The sequence below is a fragment of the Elephantulus edwardii genome, unplaced genomic scaffold (assembly GCF_000299155.1).
Source record: "Elephantulus edwardii isolate Elephantulus edwardi_28Jun2011 unplaced genomic scaffold, EleEdw1.0 scaffold00004, whole genome shotgun sequence".
NCBI lineage: Eukaryota > Metazoa > Chordata > Mammalia > Macroscelidea > Macroscelididae > Elephantulus > Elephantulus edwardii.
The window spans coordinates 37,764,465-37,783,596 of record NW_006399754.1 but is presented as its reverse complement, the minus strand read 5'-3'; the positions used below and the strand labels follow the sequence as shown (position 1 = coordinate 37,783,596).

The window sequence follows — 19,132 nt, the reverse complement described above, 5'->3', positions numbered from 1 at the left end:
CCCTCCTCCCCGCCCCTGTCCTCGGTGCCCACGGACCCCCGCGTCCCTCGTCCTCCCCGCCCGCTGTCCTCCCTGCACCCACCTGGCGGACACCGCTTCCCAAGCCGGCCCCGCCCGCTGTCCTCTGCGCCCACCCAACACCCACGTCCCTCGCCGGCCCCAATGTACGCCTGTCCTCTCAACTCGCTGCCACCCTTCGGTGCAGCCCTCATCAGGGAACCCTCCTCTTGGCCCACCCACTGTCTCCCCTCAGGCACCTCCTCCTGCTGGGCCCTTCTTGGGCCCACCCTCCTGACATCCCTCAGTGCAGCCATCCGCTGTCTCCCCCAGACACCCCGTTTCTGCCTGGCCTGCCCCTTCTCTCCGCACCCCAGCCCTGAGCACGCCCACAGGTGAGCAGGTGCACAGTTTTTCCCTGGAGGTGGCTTCTCAGGGCCGGGAGGGCGCCGTGTGTGCATGCGTATGTGGGCGTGCACGAATGCATGCATGCCTGTGTGTGACTGTGTGCACTGGTGTGTGCATGCATACGTGTGTAGTGTGTGTGCTTGCGTGGTGTGTGCACAGGCTCATGTGCGCACGCTGTCTGTGCATGTGTCTGTTGTGTGGTGCATAAGTATATGTATGCATCCGAGTGTGTGTGGTGTCTGTGCACGCGCATGTGGTGTAGTGAGTGTTCACCGATGCATGTGTGTATATGAGTGTGCGTGCGCGCGTGTGTGTGGTGCTTAAGTGTGTTTATGCACGTGTGGTGTGCGCAAGCACGTGTGTGCATGTGAGTGTGCGTTTGGTGTGTATGCGTATATCTGGTGTGTGTGCATGTATACACGTATGCACTCATGAGTGTGTGTGTGTGCTCCTGCGTGTGTGTCCCCTGTGCCCTCCTGCAGAAGCCATTTCACCATTGTCACTGCCTCTCCCCCGGCCTCGGGAAGAGGAATGAAGACCCAGCGCAAGGTGGACCCCGCAGACAGGAAGAACAAGGCCAGCTGAGTTGATGGGTGCCTCTAAACCTTGGGCTACCACCCTCACCTCTGGACAGCTCCGAACCTGCCTTCCAGCCCCAAAGATACACTGGTGACCCTATGGGGTGGGGCAGGGACCCTACTGCTTTTTAAAAATCTGCAACTTTCAATGAAATCGGGCTACTTCTTGGAGGCAAGGATTTTGAAGGTTTGTCTGACATACTTGGGCATGTTGCAAGGAGGGAACAGTCCTTGGAGAGGGCCCTCATGCTTGGGAGGGTGGAGGGACAGGACAGGAGGGGAAGACCCTCGATGAGATGGATCAATTCAGTGACGGGGATAAAGCGGGTAGGTGTGCAGAGACAGTGAGGGTGGCACAGGACAGAGCAGGGTTTAGGGCTGTTGTACACAGGGTCAACATGAGCCTCAAATGACTCGATAGCACGTAACAATGCCAGCATTCCTCAGATAGAGGACATTTGGTGGCCCAATGGTAAGAAGCTGTACTGTAATCCCCAGATTATGAGGTTTCAATCCACCAGTTGCAAGTCAGTTCTGCCTCGGGGGCACACAATCGCCAGTTAGAATGCCAAGTGCTAATGCTTTCTCTTTCGTAAATTCTAGCGGCACAGTGGTTAAAGAGCTGGCTGCGCTGCTGACCAAGAGGTGGCATGTTCAAGTACATAAGCCAGCAGGAGTGGATCTCCATACAGTCAGCACCCTTGGCAGTCCTGTGAGACTGCTGTGATGGAACTGGCCGTCCACAATGGGTTTGCTGGTTCTTTAGGGAATTTTTAAGGGTTTGTTGCTGTTTACATAGACATGCAATATTTCAAAGGATATTTGAAATTATAGTAAAAATATGGGTAAGCCTCACTGCCAGGCTCAATTTATGATACACATAAATTGCTTCTCTCTGCGCACATACACAAAGAAAAAATATTCTTAATAATGAAGTGAAAATGTACACATTAATCTTACTGCTGACCTTGGGTTTAAACTTGATAGGCACGGCTGCTCTTTTCTGCCTCTAAAATGAAAGATGTAATTTTCCCCCACACCCATCATGAGGTATGTCATTTACAGTAAAGACACACAAGGAGCCAGCAGAAATATCATCTATCTAGAATGTGTACGCAAATCATTTTAATTGCCATCTCCAGTAGAAAAAAATATATATATCCATCATAATCCAATTGGTTACTAGTCACGTATAGTCTAAAAGTGCTAGTCAGATTAACTCCCAAATCAGATCAACTCCTAGGACATTGGAACCCTGTGAAAGCATAAAGTAGAGCAAAATCTACTCCCTTCAGGTTGATTCTGCTCCAGACCTTGGAAAAAGAAATCATGCCGAGGAGGGTGTTCAGCACAAGAGAGGAAGAATGAGGTGGATTGACGCAGTAACAGCAAGTGCCCCTGGGCATGGCAGCGATATGAGGATGGTGCAGAATAGGGCAAGGCTCACATCTGTTGTTTCATGGCATCATGGTTGACGTAGGGCCCTACAGGGCAGAGCAGAAGTGCCCCACGGAGTTTCCTCGGCTGTCGTCTTTTCAGTGTGCTCCTTACCAGCAAGGATGGAGAAACTCACATACTTTGACCATGTTGTCAGGAGAAGTCAGTCCTTGGGAAAAGACATCAACTGGTGGTTGTTGGTATGTGCTGTTGAGTTGGAACCAACTAATAGCTGATCTTCCAGCAAGTTTTCATAAATTGCAGATTGGAAGGGAGGACATTTCCCATCTTTTTCCTAAAAAGTTATTGTTGATTGTGTTATGTGTCTTCAAGACACCTGCAATTCATAGCGACCTGTGTAGAACAGCCCTAAAACCTGCTCTATCCTGTGTCAACCTTACTGTCTCTGACACACCTACCCCCATTACCCTAGTGACTGACTCAATCCATCTCATCAAGAGTTTTCCTTTCCTGTGCTGTCCCTCCCAATTCCCAAGCATGATGTCCCTCTCCAAGGACTGGTCCCGCCTTGCAGCATGTCCAAAGTATGTCAGATGGAGCTTCAGAATCCTTGTCTCCAAGGAACAGCCTGGCTTCACCCTCTCCAGGATAAACTTGTTTGTTCTCCTAGCAGTCCGTGGTATACACAATACTCTTACCCAGCACCACAGCTCAAAGGCATCAACTCTCCTCCTATCATCCCTAGTCATTGTCCAGATCTCTCATGCATAGCAAGTAATTGCAAAGACCATGGCTTGGATCAGGCACACCTCAGTCTCCACACTGACATCGTTGCTCTTTAGAACTTTGGAGAGGTTGCTGACAGCAAACTTTCCCAATGAAATTTATCTTTTTATTTCCAGCTGCTGTTACCAAGAGTGTGGATTGTAGGGCCAAGCAAACTGAAGCTATTAACGATCTCAATCTCTTCACCATCTCTCGTGATGCTGTCGATTGGCCCAGTGGTGAGAATCTTTGTTTTCCTGATGTTGAGCTCCAATCCATATTGGAGGCTGCAGTCCTTGACCCTCTGCAGCCAGTGCTTCAGGTTCTCCTCAGTTTCAGCAAGCAGGGTTGTGTCATCTCCATAGCGCAGATTGTTGATGAGCCTACCTCCAATCCTGATGCCACACTTCTCTCATAGAGTCCACCTCCCTCCTGGATAATCTGTTCCGCATATAGATTGAAAAGATAGGGAGATAAGACACATCCTTGACGCACACCCTTCCCAATTTTGAACCATCCAGTGTTTCCTTGCTCTGTTCTGACAGCTGCCTCCTGGTCCAAGTATAGGTTTCACATAAGCACTATCAAATGTTCTGGTTTCCCATTCTTCACAGAGTCAGCTGCAGTTTTTTGTGATCCACATAGTCAAATGCCTTTGCATAGTCAATGAATCATAGACATTCCTCTGATACTCTCCGCTTTCAGTCAAGATCCATCTGACATTCACTATAATATCACTAGTACCATGGCCTCTTCTAAACCCAGCCTGCACTTCTGGGAGTTCTCTGTTGATCTGCTGTTCCAGTTGTTTTTGGATAATTTTCAGCAGAATCTTGCTTGCATGTGATACCAATGATACTGTTCAATAATTTCCATACTCTGTTAGATCATCTTTCTTTGGAATGGGAACAAATAATAGATCTCTTCCAGTCAGTTGGCCATGTGGTTATCCTCCAGATTTCTTGGCACAACTTGGTGAGTGCATCCAGGGCAGCATCTGTTTTTTGAAATATGTCAATCAGTATGCCATTAATTCCTAGAGCCTAAGCAGGCCTTTGAAAATACGAAGAGGTAGCTGGTGGATTTGAACCATATGCCTTTGGGTTAGCATCTCAGCCTTAGCTCTAGGCTACCAGAGCTTTGGGGAAAGATGAAGGGTCAGAGAAAAAGAGAAGCAGCTCTTCAACGAGCTGCATTGACACACTGGCTGTCATGTTGGGGCTGCTGCAGGATAGGGCAAGGCTTAGATCGAATATTCAAAGAGTGGAGGTCACAGTGGGCTTCACAGCACCTAACAACAGCACAGCAACACACCTTCCTCCCAAGGAGCAGGCTAGAGAATTCCAAGTGCAAACTGTTAGTCATTTTAGCCATAATTCCTGAAAGCTCCTTGAAGTAATTCAGAGCATCCATTTAAAAAACTCCTGAAATTCAGTGCTTAAGAGTAGCTATTGTTGTAAATTCGTTTGCATTAACTTATACTGAAGTGATGGAATTATTAATTAGATGAAAAATTGTACAAGAAATTCTAATGGATTATTTTATTAAAGATTTTTCAATCTTACACAACAAATAATTTTTAAAATGCTGAGGAGAGTTAAAACAGAATGGGAAATTTACAAAACCTATGAGAGACTATTCTGTGGAAACAGACATCATGCTTGGAAAGGCGGTGGGTCACCAAAAAAGAAGACCCTCAACAAGACAGATTGACACAGTGACTGCAGCAATGGGCTCAAATGTATCGAACTGATAAGGATGGCACAGCCCAGGGCAGTCTGAGCTGTAAATCTTTACAGGAAGGAACCACCTCAGTTTTCTCCAACACGAGGGCTGGAGGAGTCTCTGAGATGGAAATGTTATTCGCTGTTGAGTTGCCTGTGTGCAATAGCTCTGCACACTGCCCTTTCCTGAGCCTGTCCCACTGTCGTACCACCAAGATGTCTTAAAAAGAAAGCAGAGGATACTTGAGACAAAACGCAACCATTCCTGCAGTTTTTAACTAATTCACATCTTAAATTGTGCTATGAATATTCTGGTAGCCTAGTGGTAAGACACTGAGCTGCAATTCGAAAGGCACGTGGTTTGAACCTGCCAGCTGCTCAAGGGAGAAAGATGGACAGTCTTCTGCCGTGTGATTAATTGCCTCTGAAAACCCATTGGATCCAGGGTCAGCTATGGGTTGGTTCCAACTCAACAGCACGCAACAACAACACATACTGTTGTTTTAGGTCCCGTCAAGTTGACTACGATTCATAGTGACCCCATGACTGACAGATTCGTACCCTGCCATCCCATAAACAATCACAGCCTCACACTCTCAATGATTTATCAGTTGGAAACTGGTGTATACAGACTGGGTGGCATCAGTCCCAAATGCATCAGAGAAAAGATCCTTGGTGCCTCAGTGCTTAAAGCACTAGTTACTGACTGAAAAGTCCTTGAAATCCAGCAGCTTCTATTCTGGAGAATAAAAAGAGGTGGCATTTTTCAACTAGGCTGTTGACAGCTGTAGGCACTATCTAGGCAATCCTGTAAGGAGGGCCACTATTGTTAGCAGTTGTGTGCCATTGTATTCGAAGGGCCTCCTAACTGCCCCTTCAGTGGGTTTTCAGAGGCAGCATATCCTACTTGAGGATCATTGAAAAAGAAGACCCTCGATGAGCTGAGTCGACAGGCGCAGGCATAACTCAAGCGGTCACTGAGAGGACGGAGCCAAAGGCCAGGCCAGGGCTGCCTCCTGTGTTCCACGGGCTCGTGTGAGCCACACAGACTTGACAGCACCACCTACATTCACAGGAACTCCAACTCTAGACTTGGTCTGACCAGCATGAAGCAGAAGGAAATGCCTACTTCACTTCTTAGAGCTATAAATCCTCCTGATAGAGCTCCAGGAAGCTTACAATGGTGCGACTATTGAACACGTAGGTGCTAACTGAAGTGTCAGTGGTTCGAAGCCACTCAGAAGTCCCATGGGAGGAAGACCTGGTGACCTGCTTCCATAGGGTAGTCAAGAAAACTCTGCAGACAGTCCGCTCTGCCACGTGGGGCCACCAGGAATCAGGAATGACACCCAACGATGACAAGAACCATGGACCCCGAGAGCAAACTGGACTGTCTGATTTGGCTTATTGTTTCAATGACATAACACTAATGATACACTAATTTGTATTTGGCATGTAGTTGTTGTTGTTATGTGCCATTCAGTCACCTGTGAGTAGGTTCTCAAAACATATTGTGGCACGCAGGAGAAATAATTTTGTAACTTACTACCTAACATGGGAGGGACTGGAGACAGCATTATACTGAGTGAACTAACTCAGTCTCATAAAGATAAATACTGTATAAGACCATTATTGTAGAACAAGCACGAGGCTGCAAGGCGCGGGGGTAATCATAGGGTCACACGTTTTGATGGGTGGAGAGAGGTGTGGGTGAAGGAAAGGGGAAAGATCCAGTGTGAAAAACAATGTATATGAACTTTATGAACTTTGTAAGGAAGCCAGTATTAAAAAATACATTGCTTCATTCTTCTCTCATGTTGCAGTTATTGTTGTCATTATGTGCCATCAACTCACTTGCAGCTCATAGCGACCCTATGTATAACAGCTTTGAACCCTGCTCTATCGTGTGCCAACCTTTTGACTTTGACACACCTATCCCTATTACCTTAGTTGCTGAATCAAGCCATCTCATTGAGGGAATTAATCTCTTGCATAGTCCCTCCCACCTCCCAAGCACATTGTTCCTCTCCAAGGATTGGTCACATCTCACAGTCTGCCCAAAGTATGCCAGTTGAAGCTTCAGAATCCTTGCCTCCAAGGAACAGCCAGCCTGGTCTCACCCTCTCTAGGATGAACCTGTCTGTTCTCCTAGCAGTCCATGTTATACTCAATACTATTCCCCAGGACCACAGCTCAAAGACTTCAATTTTCTATCATCCCTAGTCCTTGTCCAGCTTTCTGATGCATAACAAGTAATTGCAAAGACTATGGCCTGAGTCAAGCACACCTCTGTCTTCAGACTTATAGCTACAATTTATCGAATACTCCAGCACTCCTACCTAGCCTCACTCCTCCTCTTCCCCCTAATTGAGTTCCTACACAGAATTATGCTATGTGAACTAACACAGTCTCAAAAGGACAAACACTGCACACAATCATTATCACAAAAACATATATAGGAACTCTAACTTTTTTTTTAATTAAAAAGTCCAAATTGATGGTGCCAGCTCGGGGGAAGGCCCTTGTCTCTCTCAGCACAGGCTCAGTGTCTCTTGGGCATCTCCACATGTCCTTCCATCGGTCTTCCTTTGGTCTAGGAGGTTGCCAGCACTGGAACCCTGATTCTTCTCATGGCTCTTCTTTCTTGGTGTTAGTGAGGCTCATCTCTTTGCTGTGGGCTTCTCTGTCCTTTCATCCTTTGTAAGATAAAAGATGTGGTCCAAGAAAGAGTGACAAAGACAAGAATGTGCATCTTTTCTCCAGAGTTAGAATGTAGCCAAGTGATGAGTCTCTCTTCAAGGTCAGAGTTCAGGGAGCTGGTTTGTGCTCAGTCCTTACATGCAGTGATGAAGTGAATTCAAAGGTTGGTTGTGTTCTTTCCATAATTTACTCGCTTCTAAGTTTCTAAACAACTTTTCTGTGTTGTACTTCTTTCATGACAGTACATTAGACATTTAGTATCATGAGTGTTGGAAATTGGAATCTCTGGGTAGTGTCAGTGACTAACACGCTTGGCTGCTAACCAAATGCTTGGCAGGCTGGGTCCCCCAGGAAGAACTTCACAAAAAAGTCCTCGTGATTGACTTTGAAGGATCTGCTGTTGGAAGCCCTGTGGGCAGAGCTGTGTCCCAATACTTAACAGGGTGCTGTGGGTGGAGTCACCTCAACAGCAAGTAGTGACTGAGGAAAGGAAACATGACAGAACAGTGGCTTGTACACTCTGCCTAGAGGTTTAATCATATGTATTCTGAGAAGAACGGGAATCCCAGAACACTTGATTGTGCTTATGCGAAGTCTATACTTGGACCAGGAGGAAATTGTCAGAACAGAACAAGGAAACACTGTATGTTTCAAGATTGGGAAGGGTGTATGCCAGGGATGTGTTCTATCTCCCTATCTATATGAGGAACAGATTATCTGGAAGGCTGGGCTCTATGGGGAGAAATGTAGCATCAGGATTGGAGGAAGAATCATCAACAATCTGCATTATGCAGATGACACAACCATGCTTGCTGAAACTGAGGAGGACCTGAAGTGCTTGCTGCAGAAGGTCAAGGATTGCAGCCTTCAATGTGGATTGAAGCTCAACATCAAGAAAACAAAGATTCTCACCACTGGGCTGATTCGCAGCATCATAATAGATGGTGAAGAGATTGAGATTGTTGACAGCTTCAGTTTACTTGGCTCCATAATCAACACTATTGATACCAGCAGCCAGAAAATAAAAAGACAAATTTCATTGGGAAAGTCTGCTGTCAGAGACCTCTCCAAAGTACTGAAGAGCAACGATGTTAGTCACACCTGATCTAGGCCATGGTCTTTTCAATTGCTTGCTATACATCAGAAAGTTGGACAATAACTAGGGATGATAGAAGAATTGATGCCTTTGACCTGTGCTGTTGGAGAAGAGTATTGAATATATTATGGACTGCTAGGAGAACAAACGAGTTCATCTTGGAGAGGGTGAAGCCAGGCTGCTGCTTGGAGGCAAGGATTTTGAAGCTTTGTCTGACATACTTTGGACATGTTGCAAGGAGGGACCAGTCCTTGGAGAGGGACATCACACTTGGGAGAGTGGAGAGACAGCACAAGAGAGGAAGACCTTCAGTGAGATGGATTGATTCAGTGGCTGGGATTATGGGGCTGGGTGTGTCAGAGACAATAAGGTTGACACTGGATAGAGCAGGGTTTACAGCTGTTGTACATAGGGTTGCTATGAGTTGCAGGCTACTCGATGGCATGTAAAAAACATTTTGAAGTATGCATTAGATTAAAAAAGAAAAACAGATATACATGGTTTTTTTCTTTGCTTTTCCTTTTTAAATCTAACACATACTTACCAAACTTACCACAGAGGATGAATTATCACCCAAGCTTCTTGTTGGGCACATGGAGACCTTGAGACATTGTCATTTGCCCAAGGTCACATATACATGAGGAAGGTGGAATGAGACCCAGACCCTTGGACTCTGAAGCCTGTTCTCAACCACTCTGCAGTGTGACCTCTGAGTGTCTGAGACCCAGAGGCTTGTTGGTTGTGGGGATTCTCCTTTGGAAGCAAGGTTATGCATCTGATACAAGATAATGAGTCCAGAATCACATAGGAGGGCTCAGGGAATGAGAGAAAGGGCTTCAGTGAGATGACTGATTAGTGACTACCACAGTAGAAACAACAGAGGCCATGGGGACAGTACGGGGTATCACTGCTCAAGGTCTGACCTGTTGTGTGGGTGCTATGGGTGTTAGTCCATTCAACAGCTCTTAACAACAACAAATGTAATGTGTGTGTGTGTGTGTGTGTGTGTGTGTGTGTGTGTGTGTGTGTGTAAATAACACTCTAGCAAGTTTTCAAAGGCAGTAATCCCAATGGAGAAAATTGTCTGTTCTTCTCCGGTGGAGAAGCTGGCAGATTCAAACTGAGCCCCCCTCCCCCTCCCTGACACACACACATATTGGAGGCTAGGGTTTTTGAAGCTCCATCTCACATACTTTGGGCATATGGCCAGGAGGGACTGGTCCTTGGAGAAGGACATCATGTTCAAAGGGTAGGGGGATAATACAGGAGAGGAAGGCCCCAGATGAGATGAACTGATAGAGTAACACGGCCAGTGGGGGTAGATGTGTTGGAGTCAGTGAGACTGGGTCAGGACAGGACAGGCAGAGATGTTTTACATAGGGTCGCTCTGGGTCATAGGAAACTCAATGGCACATAACAACAACAGCAACAACATATAAAATAAGATTGGAAGCAGAAGTGGCATCCACTTCTGAAATAGCTTGCCTCCGGAAACTCTATGAACTTAAGAGAAACGATTAAAGTTATACAAAGTGTTCAAGTCTTTCATTCATAGGGTCGCTGTAAGTTGTCTACAACGTGACAGCACTTAACATATAAATAACATATAAATGTATAAATGTAATATATATGTGCATAAACACAGCACCTGTGGCCATGCAGTCAGATGTGTCAGGGACGGTAAGGGTGGTTCATGAAGGTGCAGAGACTTTATTCTAGGGTTGACATGAGCAGTAGCTGACTTTATGGCACAAAACAACAACACAGTCCCTGACAGCAGGCTGCATAAAGTATCAGGCCACTAAAGCAGAGATCAGAGGTTTGAAGCCGTTCTATTGCCTAAACCATTCTGTAGGAGAACTGTGAGCTGTCTGCTCTCGAGAGTCTCCACCTTCGAAACGCCGTGGAAAGTTGCCCTGAGTCAGGAGCAGCTTGGTGGCAGCGGATTCAGGCTGTGGACCATCTACCCTACAGTTCTCAGCTTTCTCCTGGCTCTCATCTGCTCTTCAAAGTCACTGCCTCACACACACCCTGCACTGATGTGTCTCAAGAACATAGTAAGGCAACACCATGGTGGCACCGTCCTTAGGGAGTTGTGCTGGGAGCCTAAAGGCTGTGCATCTCCAAGGGTTCAACTCTAACAGCAGCTCCAGAGGAGAAAGATGGACACCTCCTCTCATGCAATTTATAGTCTCCAAACCCCCCCCCCCCCCGAAAGATTCAGCTGGCAGTTCTGACTTGACAGCAGTGAATTTTGAGTTCAATTCTTAAACAAGAGTACATCTACAAGTACTAAAACCAACAACTGCCGTGAGAGCCTGCTGCTGCCCAGTGGGCTCCCAGTGACCACTGGAAATCTTTCTGATTGTAGCCTGTCTAAGCCTTCTATCTCCGAGGAGCTGACGGATTCAAACTGATGACTTCTCAGTTAGTAGTTGACACCTATGCACTATCTTCCACATATGCAGGTGGGAGGTTACACAACAGAGCATCTTGGCAAGGAGGGGCCAGGAGAGTGGTGCACAGAATCCCGGCTACAATAACATGTGTATAAAAATGTGTTTCTGTTTGGCTAATTACTAAGCTTGTAAGAAGTAGATAGGATCTCTTGTGTTGGCTACTGCCTTATCAAGAGTTTCTTTGTTTATGTTAAAACAAACTCAGCTGGTCTCATTTTGCAGAGGCAGAAACACTCTGAATGGCATGCCTCAGGGCTGCTGTGTCCAGCGGGGTGTAGAGCCAGCAGGGCCCCATGTGGTCCTTAGACTCTACACTACATTACGTTTTCTCTCACAAGCATAAGAGATCACATACATGGCTGTAGTTCGAAACAAAACCTGTTTCCCAATCACACCACTGTTTTTAACCCTTCCCATCTTAATCCCAAATAATCCTCTGAGGTTGAGTGTAATGGCTAAAAGCGGGATGTGGAATCAGAGAACCCAAGTCTTGTACAGGGCTCCGCAGCCAATTCTGATCTCACAGCATAGATTGCAGAACTGCCCAGGTGCTGATCTCTGTGCATCTCTTAACTGCAGAGTCGTTTGAACCCAGAGCCTTCGAGGTAGGAGCCAAGAACTTAGCTACTGTATGCTCAGGGCCCCTTTGAAGGACACAGGCAGGGTTCAAGCCAGGCAAACGACTGGTGCCTAGTTCTGTATTTGTAGAGTACAGAATGTTCCCTGGAGGCCAAGATGATGAGACTTGGACTCAGTTATTCTGGACACATTATCAGGAGAGATCAGTCCCTGGAGGAGGGCATTATGCTTAGAAAGTAGAGGATTAGATGAAAAGAGTTAAGACTCCCAACAAGGCCGGCTGACCCAGTGGCAGCAGCATTGGGCTGCGATGCTGTGGAGATGGACGGAAACAGTGCTGTGCCGACTCTTAGGGCACCAGACAATATGGTACAATTGCCCCTGGGCATGGCTGCAAGGGTTTAAAGAGAAACAGATGGTGAATAATGCTGCTAGGAACAGTGGTGTATGAATGTCCATTTGTGCCTCAGTTCTCATTTTCTCAGGGTATATTTCAAGTAGCAGAATAGCTGCATCATATGGAATTTCTATGTTCAGCTTTTTGAGGAAGTGCTAAAATGCCTTCCAGAGTGGTTGTACCATTTCGCAATCCCACCAACAATATATCAGAGTTCCTTTCTCACCACATCCTCTCCAGCATTTATTACTTGTTTTCCTGTTAAACTTTGCCACTATTACTGGAGTGAGATGGTATCTCATTGAGGTTTTGATTTGCATCTCTCTTATTGCCAGTGATTTTGAGCATTTCTTCATGTGTCTATTTGCCATTCAAATATCTTCCTCTGTGAAAATTCTTTCCATGTCTTTTGCCCATTTTGTAGTTGGGTTATCAGTCTTTTTCTTGTGGCAGCCAAGAAGTCCAACCACAAACAAATGGATTGAGATATTATGGTACCTTCACACATTGCAATACTACACAGCATGCTGGAGCAATGCTTTTGTAAATTATTACCTAACTTGGAAGGGACTGGACAGCATTATGCTGAGTGAACTAACTCATTCCCACAAGGACAAATATTGTATAAAACCATTATTGTAGAATGAGTATGAGGATCTAAGGGGCGGGTGGAAGCAGAGGCTGAAGATGTGCAGGGGAGGGGTAATTAATCATGGGGTTGTATAATTTGATGGGTGGGGGTGAGAGAAATGGAAAGAATTTGTTCTTGAAAACAATGTATTCTAATTTTGCAAATAAACGAATATAACGAGGGCCAGGGGGAGAGAGAAGGGAGAGAGAAACAGAGCACTGATAGTGCCAGGATCACAAAAACAACTTCCTTGTTGTCAAGTTGCAACCAGCTCATAGCTGACCTTCCAGTGGGTGTTAGCATCACACAGGCAGAGGCTGCCCATTGCTGCCCTCCGAGCTACTGATGAACTTGAACCAGCAGAGAGCCCACCTGTGTGTTAACAACAAATTCCCAAGGGTCTTGTTTTTGCTCTCTGTCATTGAGTCTGAGCTGATCCACAGCTGACTTTTCAGCAGGTTTTTAAAGGCAGTAAATCTCACCAGAGGAGATTGTCCGTCTTGCTCTGTGTTTCATTGACAACACAAAGGCATTTGTCTGCATGGATCACAACAAACTGTGGTTGACATTGAGGAGAATGGGAATCCCAGAACCCGTGATTGTGCTCATGTGAAACAAATACTCAGACCAGGAAACAATCCTCAGAACAGAACAGGGACACACTGCATGGTTCAGTGAAGGGAGTGCATCAAGGATGAGTCCTGTCTCCATCTTTTTAATCTGCATGCAGAACCGATCATGCAGGAGGCTGGCCTTTATGAGGAGGAGTGTGGTATCAGGATTGGAGGAAGACTTATCAACAACCTACATAATACAACCTTGATTGCTGAAACTGAGGAGGGCCTGAAGTGCTTGCTGCAGAAGGTTAAGGATTGTAGTCTTCAATATAGATTGAAGCTCAACATCAAGAAGACAAAGATTCTCACCACTGGGCCAGTTGGCAGCATCATGGTAGATGGAGAAGAGATGGGGGTTGTTAACAACTTCAGCTTGCTTGGCTCCTCAATCAACACTCTTGGCACCAGCAGTTAGGAAATCCAAAGGCAAATTGTACTAGGATAATCTGCCGTTAGGGACTTCTCCAGAGTACTGAGAAGCAACGATGTCAGTCTAGAGAGTAGGATATGCCTGATCCAGGCCATGGTTTTGGGAATTACTTGCTATGAATCAGAGAGCTGAACCATGACTAAGGATGACAGAAGTAGGATTGAATTGAGTTGAGATGCTACAGCAGAGTCTTGAACATACCATGGACCACCAAGAAAACAAATAAATCAGTCCTGGAGAAGGTAAAACCAAGTTTCTCCTTGGAGGCTAGGATTTAAAGCTCTGTCATACACACTTTGAGTGTGTGGTCAAGAAGGACCGGCCCTTAGAGAAGGACATCATGCTCGCAAGGGTAGAGGGGTGGCACAGGAGAGGAAGACCCCTGGATGAGATGGATTGATACAGTGACTGGGGCAATGGGGGTAGGTGTGGCAGGGTCAGTGTCAGTGAGACTGGCTTAGGACAGGGCAGGATTCAGAGCTGTTGTACACAGGGTTGCTGTGAGTCACAGGCGAGTTGACAGCACATAGCAGCAAAAACAACAATCTGTGCTCCAGGACCTGGTAGCGCAATATTTAAGCACTTGAATGCAGTTTGAACCCAGAGCCATTCTGCGTTGCAAAGATAAGGCAATTACTCACATAAAGATTATAGTCTCCGAAATCTTGTGGGACAGTTCTCCGCTTTCACACCAGGGCACTAGGAGTCACAATCTGGTGTTCTCTTCAGTTTGTTGACCAGACTTCTCTGTTTCAAATGGCAAGCGAAAAGCCACTTCTGAGCTTTTCCTTGTCCTTTCAGTCAGTAGCTCTGTGTGTTTAACATTTATTGGCAAGAGTTCAGCAGTTTTCCTATAAATCTCAAACATAAGTGGTTTATCTCTGTTAAGTACATTAAACCAATTTGACATATCTTTTTCTTATTTTTACTGAGTCAGAGGAAAAGACAGCATATTATAAATTAAGGATTTATTTCCTATGGCATTTTTTTAAAAATTGTGATTAGGTGCTATTGGATCAAGTAGACTTCTAGCAACCTCGTGAACAAGAGATGAGACCCTTGCCCCTCACCACCTGTGCTATGCTCCTGCCCAGGATGGTCCTGTGCTAATCCCTCTCATTGAAGGCCCCGTCCCCTTCTCTGGCCCTCGACATTTCCCGTTGCATCCCTCTCTCTCCAAGGACGGCTCCTCCTGAAAATAATCCGGGTCAGCAGACAGAGCTGCATCACCGTTGCCTCAAAGCAGCACCCTCCCTGGCTGTGCTCCTGTGCAGACAGACTTGGGGATCATTTGGCAGTCCGTGGGGTATTCATTATATTCCATCAACACCACAATTCAAAGGCACTGACTTTTTACAGAATATGTAAATAATAATATAATAATAATAGAAAATAATACTCTATGATTTGGTTACACAGAGAAGCAAACAATCTATACTTCCCTAAGGACTTAAATGGATTTTTTTCACCTCAGTTATTTCAGTATCAGTTTTTCATTCTCCTTGAAAATAGTTTCCTTTCCTCATAAACTGGACCTGGTGGTATAGGTGGAAGCTACTGTCGGGCTCCTAATGGAGAAGTCAGTCTCTGAACTGACCAGCTGCTCACAGGGAGGAGGCGGCAGTGACATCCCACTAAGACATACAGGCCTGGGAAGTCCACGGGGCATCACCAGGGCCCAGATAGGACTCAAGGGGTGAGACTGGCCTGCTTTTTAAGGACAGGTCAGCACTCTGAGTTCTTACCAAGACAGAAGACTTTCCTTTGACTTCTTTTTAAAACGGGATTTTTCTAGGGTTAATGTATCCAAGTGATTTTAAGATGTGTGTGTTTCATTTTTACAATAATTGACAAGAACACACCCTACCAGTGGCATTATAGATCAATCATAAACATCCTTGCGATGGTTAAGGTTATTTCTATAAGTTCCAACTCTTAAAATGTGAATTGACAACTTACAGTTTTTTTAAACTCTTGTATCTTTTCCTATTTATTAGCTACTGAGACTTGTTCTACTCAGAAATACTTGTAAAACTCATAATACCTCTATTTATAAAACCCATAATTCCTAAACTGAAAATGCCTCATTTTTCAGTACTCACTACAGATATCTATATTAAGTTTAAGTATTTTGAAAGCAAACTGTAAAGATAGGCTTGCCTTCAGTATGGATTGAAGCTCAATGTTAAGAAGACAAAGATTCTCACCACTGGACCAGTTGGCAGCATCAGGATGGATGGTGGAGAGATTGAGATTGTCAACACCTTTAGTCTGCTTGGCTCCACGGTCAACACACTTGGCACCAGTAGCCAGGAAATAAAAAAACGTATTGCCATGGGAAAGTCTGCTGTTAGGGACCTCTCCAGGGTACTGAAGAGCAATGGTGTCACTCTAGAGACTAAGGTGCATCTGATATAGGCTATGGTCTTTGCAATCGCTTGTTATGCAACAGAGAGTTGGACAATGGCTAAGGAGGATAGAAGGAGAATTGATGCCTTTGACCTGTGGTGCTAGAAAAGAGTATTGAATGTACCATGGACTGCCAAGAAAACAAACAGATTCATCCTGGAGAGGGTTAGACCAGGCTGCTACTTGGAGGCAAGGATTCTGAGGCTTCATCAGACATACTTTGGACATGTTGTAAGGAGGGAGAGGTCCTTGGAGAGGGACATCATGCTTGGGAGGGTGGAGGGATGGCGCAGAAGGGGAAGACCCTCTATGAGGTGGATTGATTCAGTGACTGGGGTAATCGGGATGGGTGTGTCAGAGGCAATGAGATTGGCACAGGATAGAGCAGGGTTTAGGGCTGTTGTACACAGGGTCGCTATGAGTCACAAGTGACTCGATGGCACATAACAACAACAACAACACTGTAAAGATATTGTATCTGCACTGTAGAATTATAAAACGCAATATTTAACTTTTAAGTAACGAGTGGCAGAGGAAATGCCATCACATATAAAACAGTACAGATTAAGAGTAGATGTGTAATGAAACCTAAAACACAGAAACAATAAACATAAAAGATGTAATTTAATGAAATAATACACAATTGGTTAACAGTTTGCCAATTATCTTATTCATTACAGCTTGTAAAAAAATATATGCCAGTGGGAATCCTTGTGAAAAAGAATACACAGAAATCTTATGACTTTTGGAGACGTATTTTTTCCTTTAAATTAAAAAAAAACCCACAAATTTTCTTTATGCTGTTAAGAACGTCTAAATATCACTTAACTTTGATTAAAGAACTCCGCTTCAAATAAAGGAGGAATAGGGAGGAAAATGTGCAACAACGAATGAATGGAAATCTAAGTTTTCTGTAAACTTCCATTAAAATATAAAAAAATTTAAAAGGGATCTCACTTCATCATCTACATATTATTCTTGTATTTTCTAATATTAAAAAATTGTTGTCCACAGAAAGAAATATTCTTTGATGGTTACTAGCGAGGGGAAAGAAGGTTCGGGACAAAAATCACTAACTAGGTAAGAAATGTGTGTTCAATCAGGTGAAAGGGAAGATGTAGAACCAAATACATTGTGTTTATTGTGCTGTATTTTAAATTAATATATGTTAAACAAGAAATATTGAATTAGAGTCCTTTAATTTCCATATTTTATGGGCATCCAGCATCAGGAAGAAACAATTGTCTTGCTGTTAGATCGTGGAGTCCCGGCAGCATGGGGGTTAATTGATCCAGAATAGGGAGAAACAATTCAATTTCTATTAGATCATGGAGTCCCAGCAGCATGGAGGGTTAATTGATGCAGAATTAGGGAGAAACAATTACCTTTCTGTTAGATCATGGTGCCCCAGAGGGCATGGAGGTTAATCGATCCAGAATTATGTAGAAACAATTGTCTTTCTGTTAGATCATAGAGCCCCAGCAGCATGGGGGTTAATTGCTCAGCTGCTGAACAGAAGGTCATTGGTTTGAATCAGAAGCTGCTCAGCAGAAGAAAGATCTAGCAAACCCCGTGGGGCAGTTCTGCTCTGTCCTGCCTGGTTGTGCTGAGTTAAATCGTCTTGAGGGAAAAGGAGCTTTGCTGTTGTTTTTTGCCTGTTTGGTTAAATTGTATTACATTAACATCAGATGTAAGGGGAATCATAGCCACCCCTCCAGAGTCTATTAGTGTCCCCTTGTTCTTACTTCCTCACTGCCATGTATAGAGTTGAGCCATAGAGGTCACTCCATCGTTTGCAACCCCACAAGCTGGGAGCAAATCACCTCTAGCCACTGGGGGAACTTGAACCACTAACCTTTCAGTTAGCAGACAAGCTGTCAGCCATTGAGACACTCAGGTATTTAGAAATTAAGCCGAAGTTAGGCATAGCATTTCATCATCTGTATTTTGCTGTTCACATTTACTCTGGAAGAAACTCTCCTTGGTGCTGAAATTCTGCTACGTACTCCCTGTGGCTGGGAAATGAAACACCTGTTCCCTGAAATGACATAGCTAATTTTTTTATACCTTGAGGAATTCCAGTGGCCTACTGGGTAAGAAGATACACTATCAACCTAAAAGCAGGTGGTTCAAATTCACTACTTGATCCTCAGAAGAAACATGGGGAATTCCCTCCTCTGCTATTTACAAGCTCTGAAAACTCACTGGAGTTTGGTTCGAACTTGACAGCAATGAGTTGAATTTCATACCTTAAAGGAAATATTAAATCATGCAGGTGAAGAACAGCTTGATTAACCTGACCTCAATGTTTAATATTCTACTTATATTGCTACATTTTATCATTGAAATTTTGTTGTTTATTCAAAATTAACAGTTCAAACATCATTTGTTAGAACAGCATTCACAGAGACTTGTACACCAGTGTTCATAACAGCATTATTTACCATCACAAGAACATGGAAACAGCCCAGATGTCCAACCACAATTGAATGTATTGAGAAATTATGGTACTTTCATAGAATGGAATACCATGTAGCACGCAGAAGTAATGATTTTGTAAATTACTACCTAACTTGGGAGGGACTGGAGAGCATTATGTTGAGTGAACTAACTCAGTCCCACAAGGACAAATATTGTATAAAACCATTATTGTAGAATGAGTACAAGGATCTAAGGAGATGAGGGAAAGGTGGAAGCAGAAGGACGATGTTGTGCGTGGTGTGGGGGAGATTAGTCATGGGGTTGTACAATTTGATGGTGGGGGGAGAGGGAAATTGGAAGAATCTGGTCTGAAAAACAATGTATTAGAATTTTGTAAATATAATAGTATAAATAAAAAAAATAAGAATGGCACTGAACAAAATTGCTAAATATTCCAGATATCTCAAAGAATTATTCAAAATACCGAATTCACTACTGTTGTCAATTTCAACCCATAAAAATC

The 19,132-nt window shown here is 44.5% G+C and overlaps 1 protein-coding gene across 1 annotated transcript in view; it reads right to left on the bottom strand.

Annotated features, from left to right (window-relative positions):
* The window catches only part of NBEA (neurobeachin), a 924,058-nt gene extending 923,744 nt beyond the window's left edge, over nt 1–314 (bottom strand). Inside the window, exon 1 of the mRNA XM_006879639.1 lies at nt 83–314. Coding sequence (XP_006879701.1) covers nt 83–314 — 232 coding nt within the window. The remainder of the gene's footprint in view (nt 1–82) is intronic.
* Nucleotides 315–19,132: the final 18,818 nt, after the last annotated feature.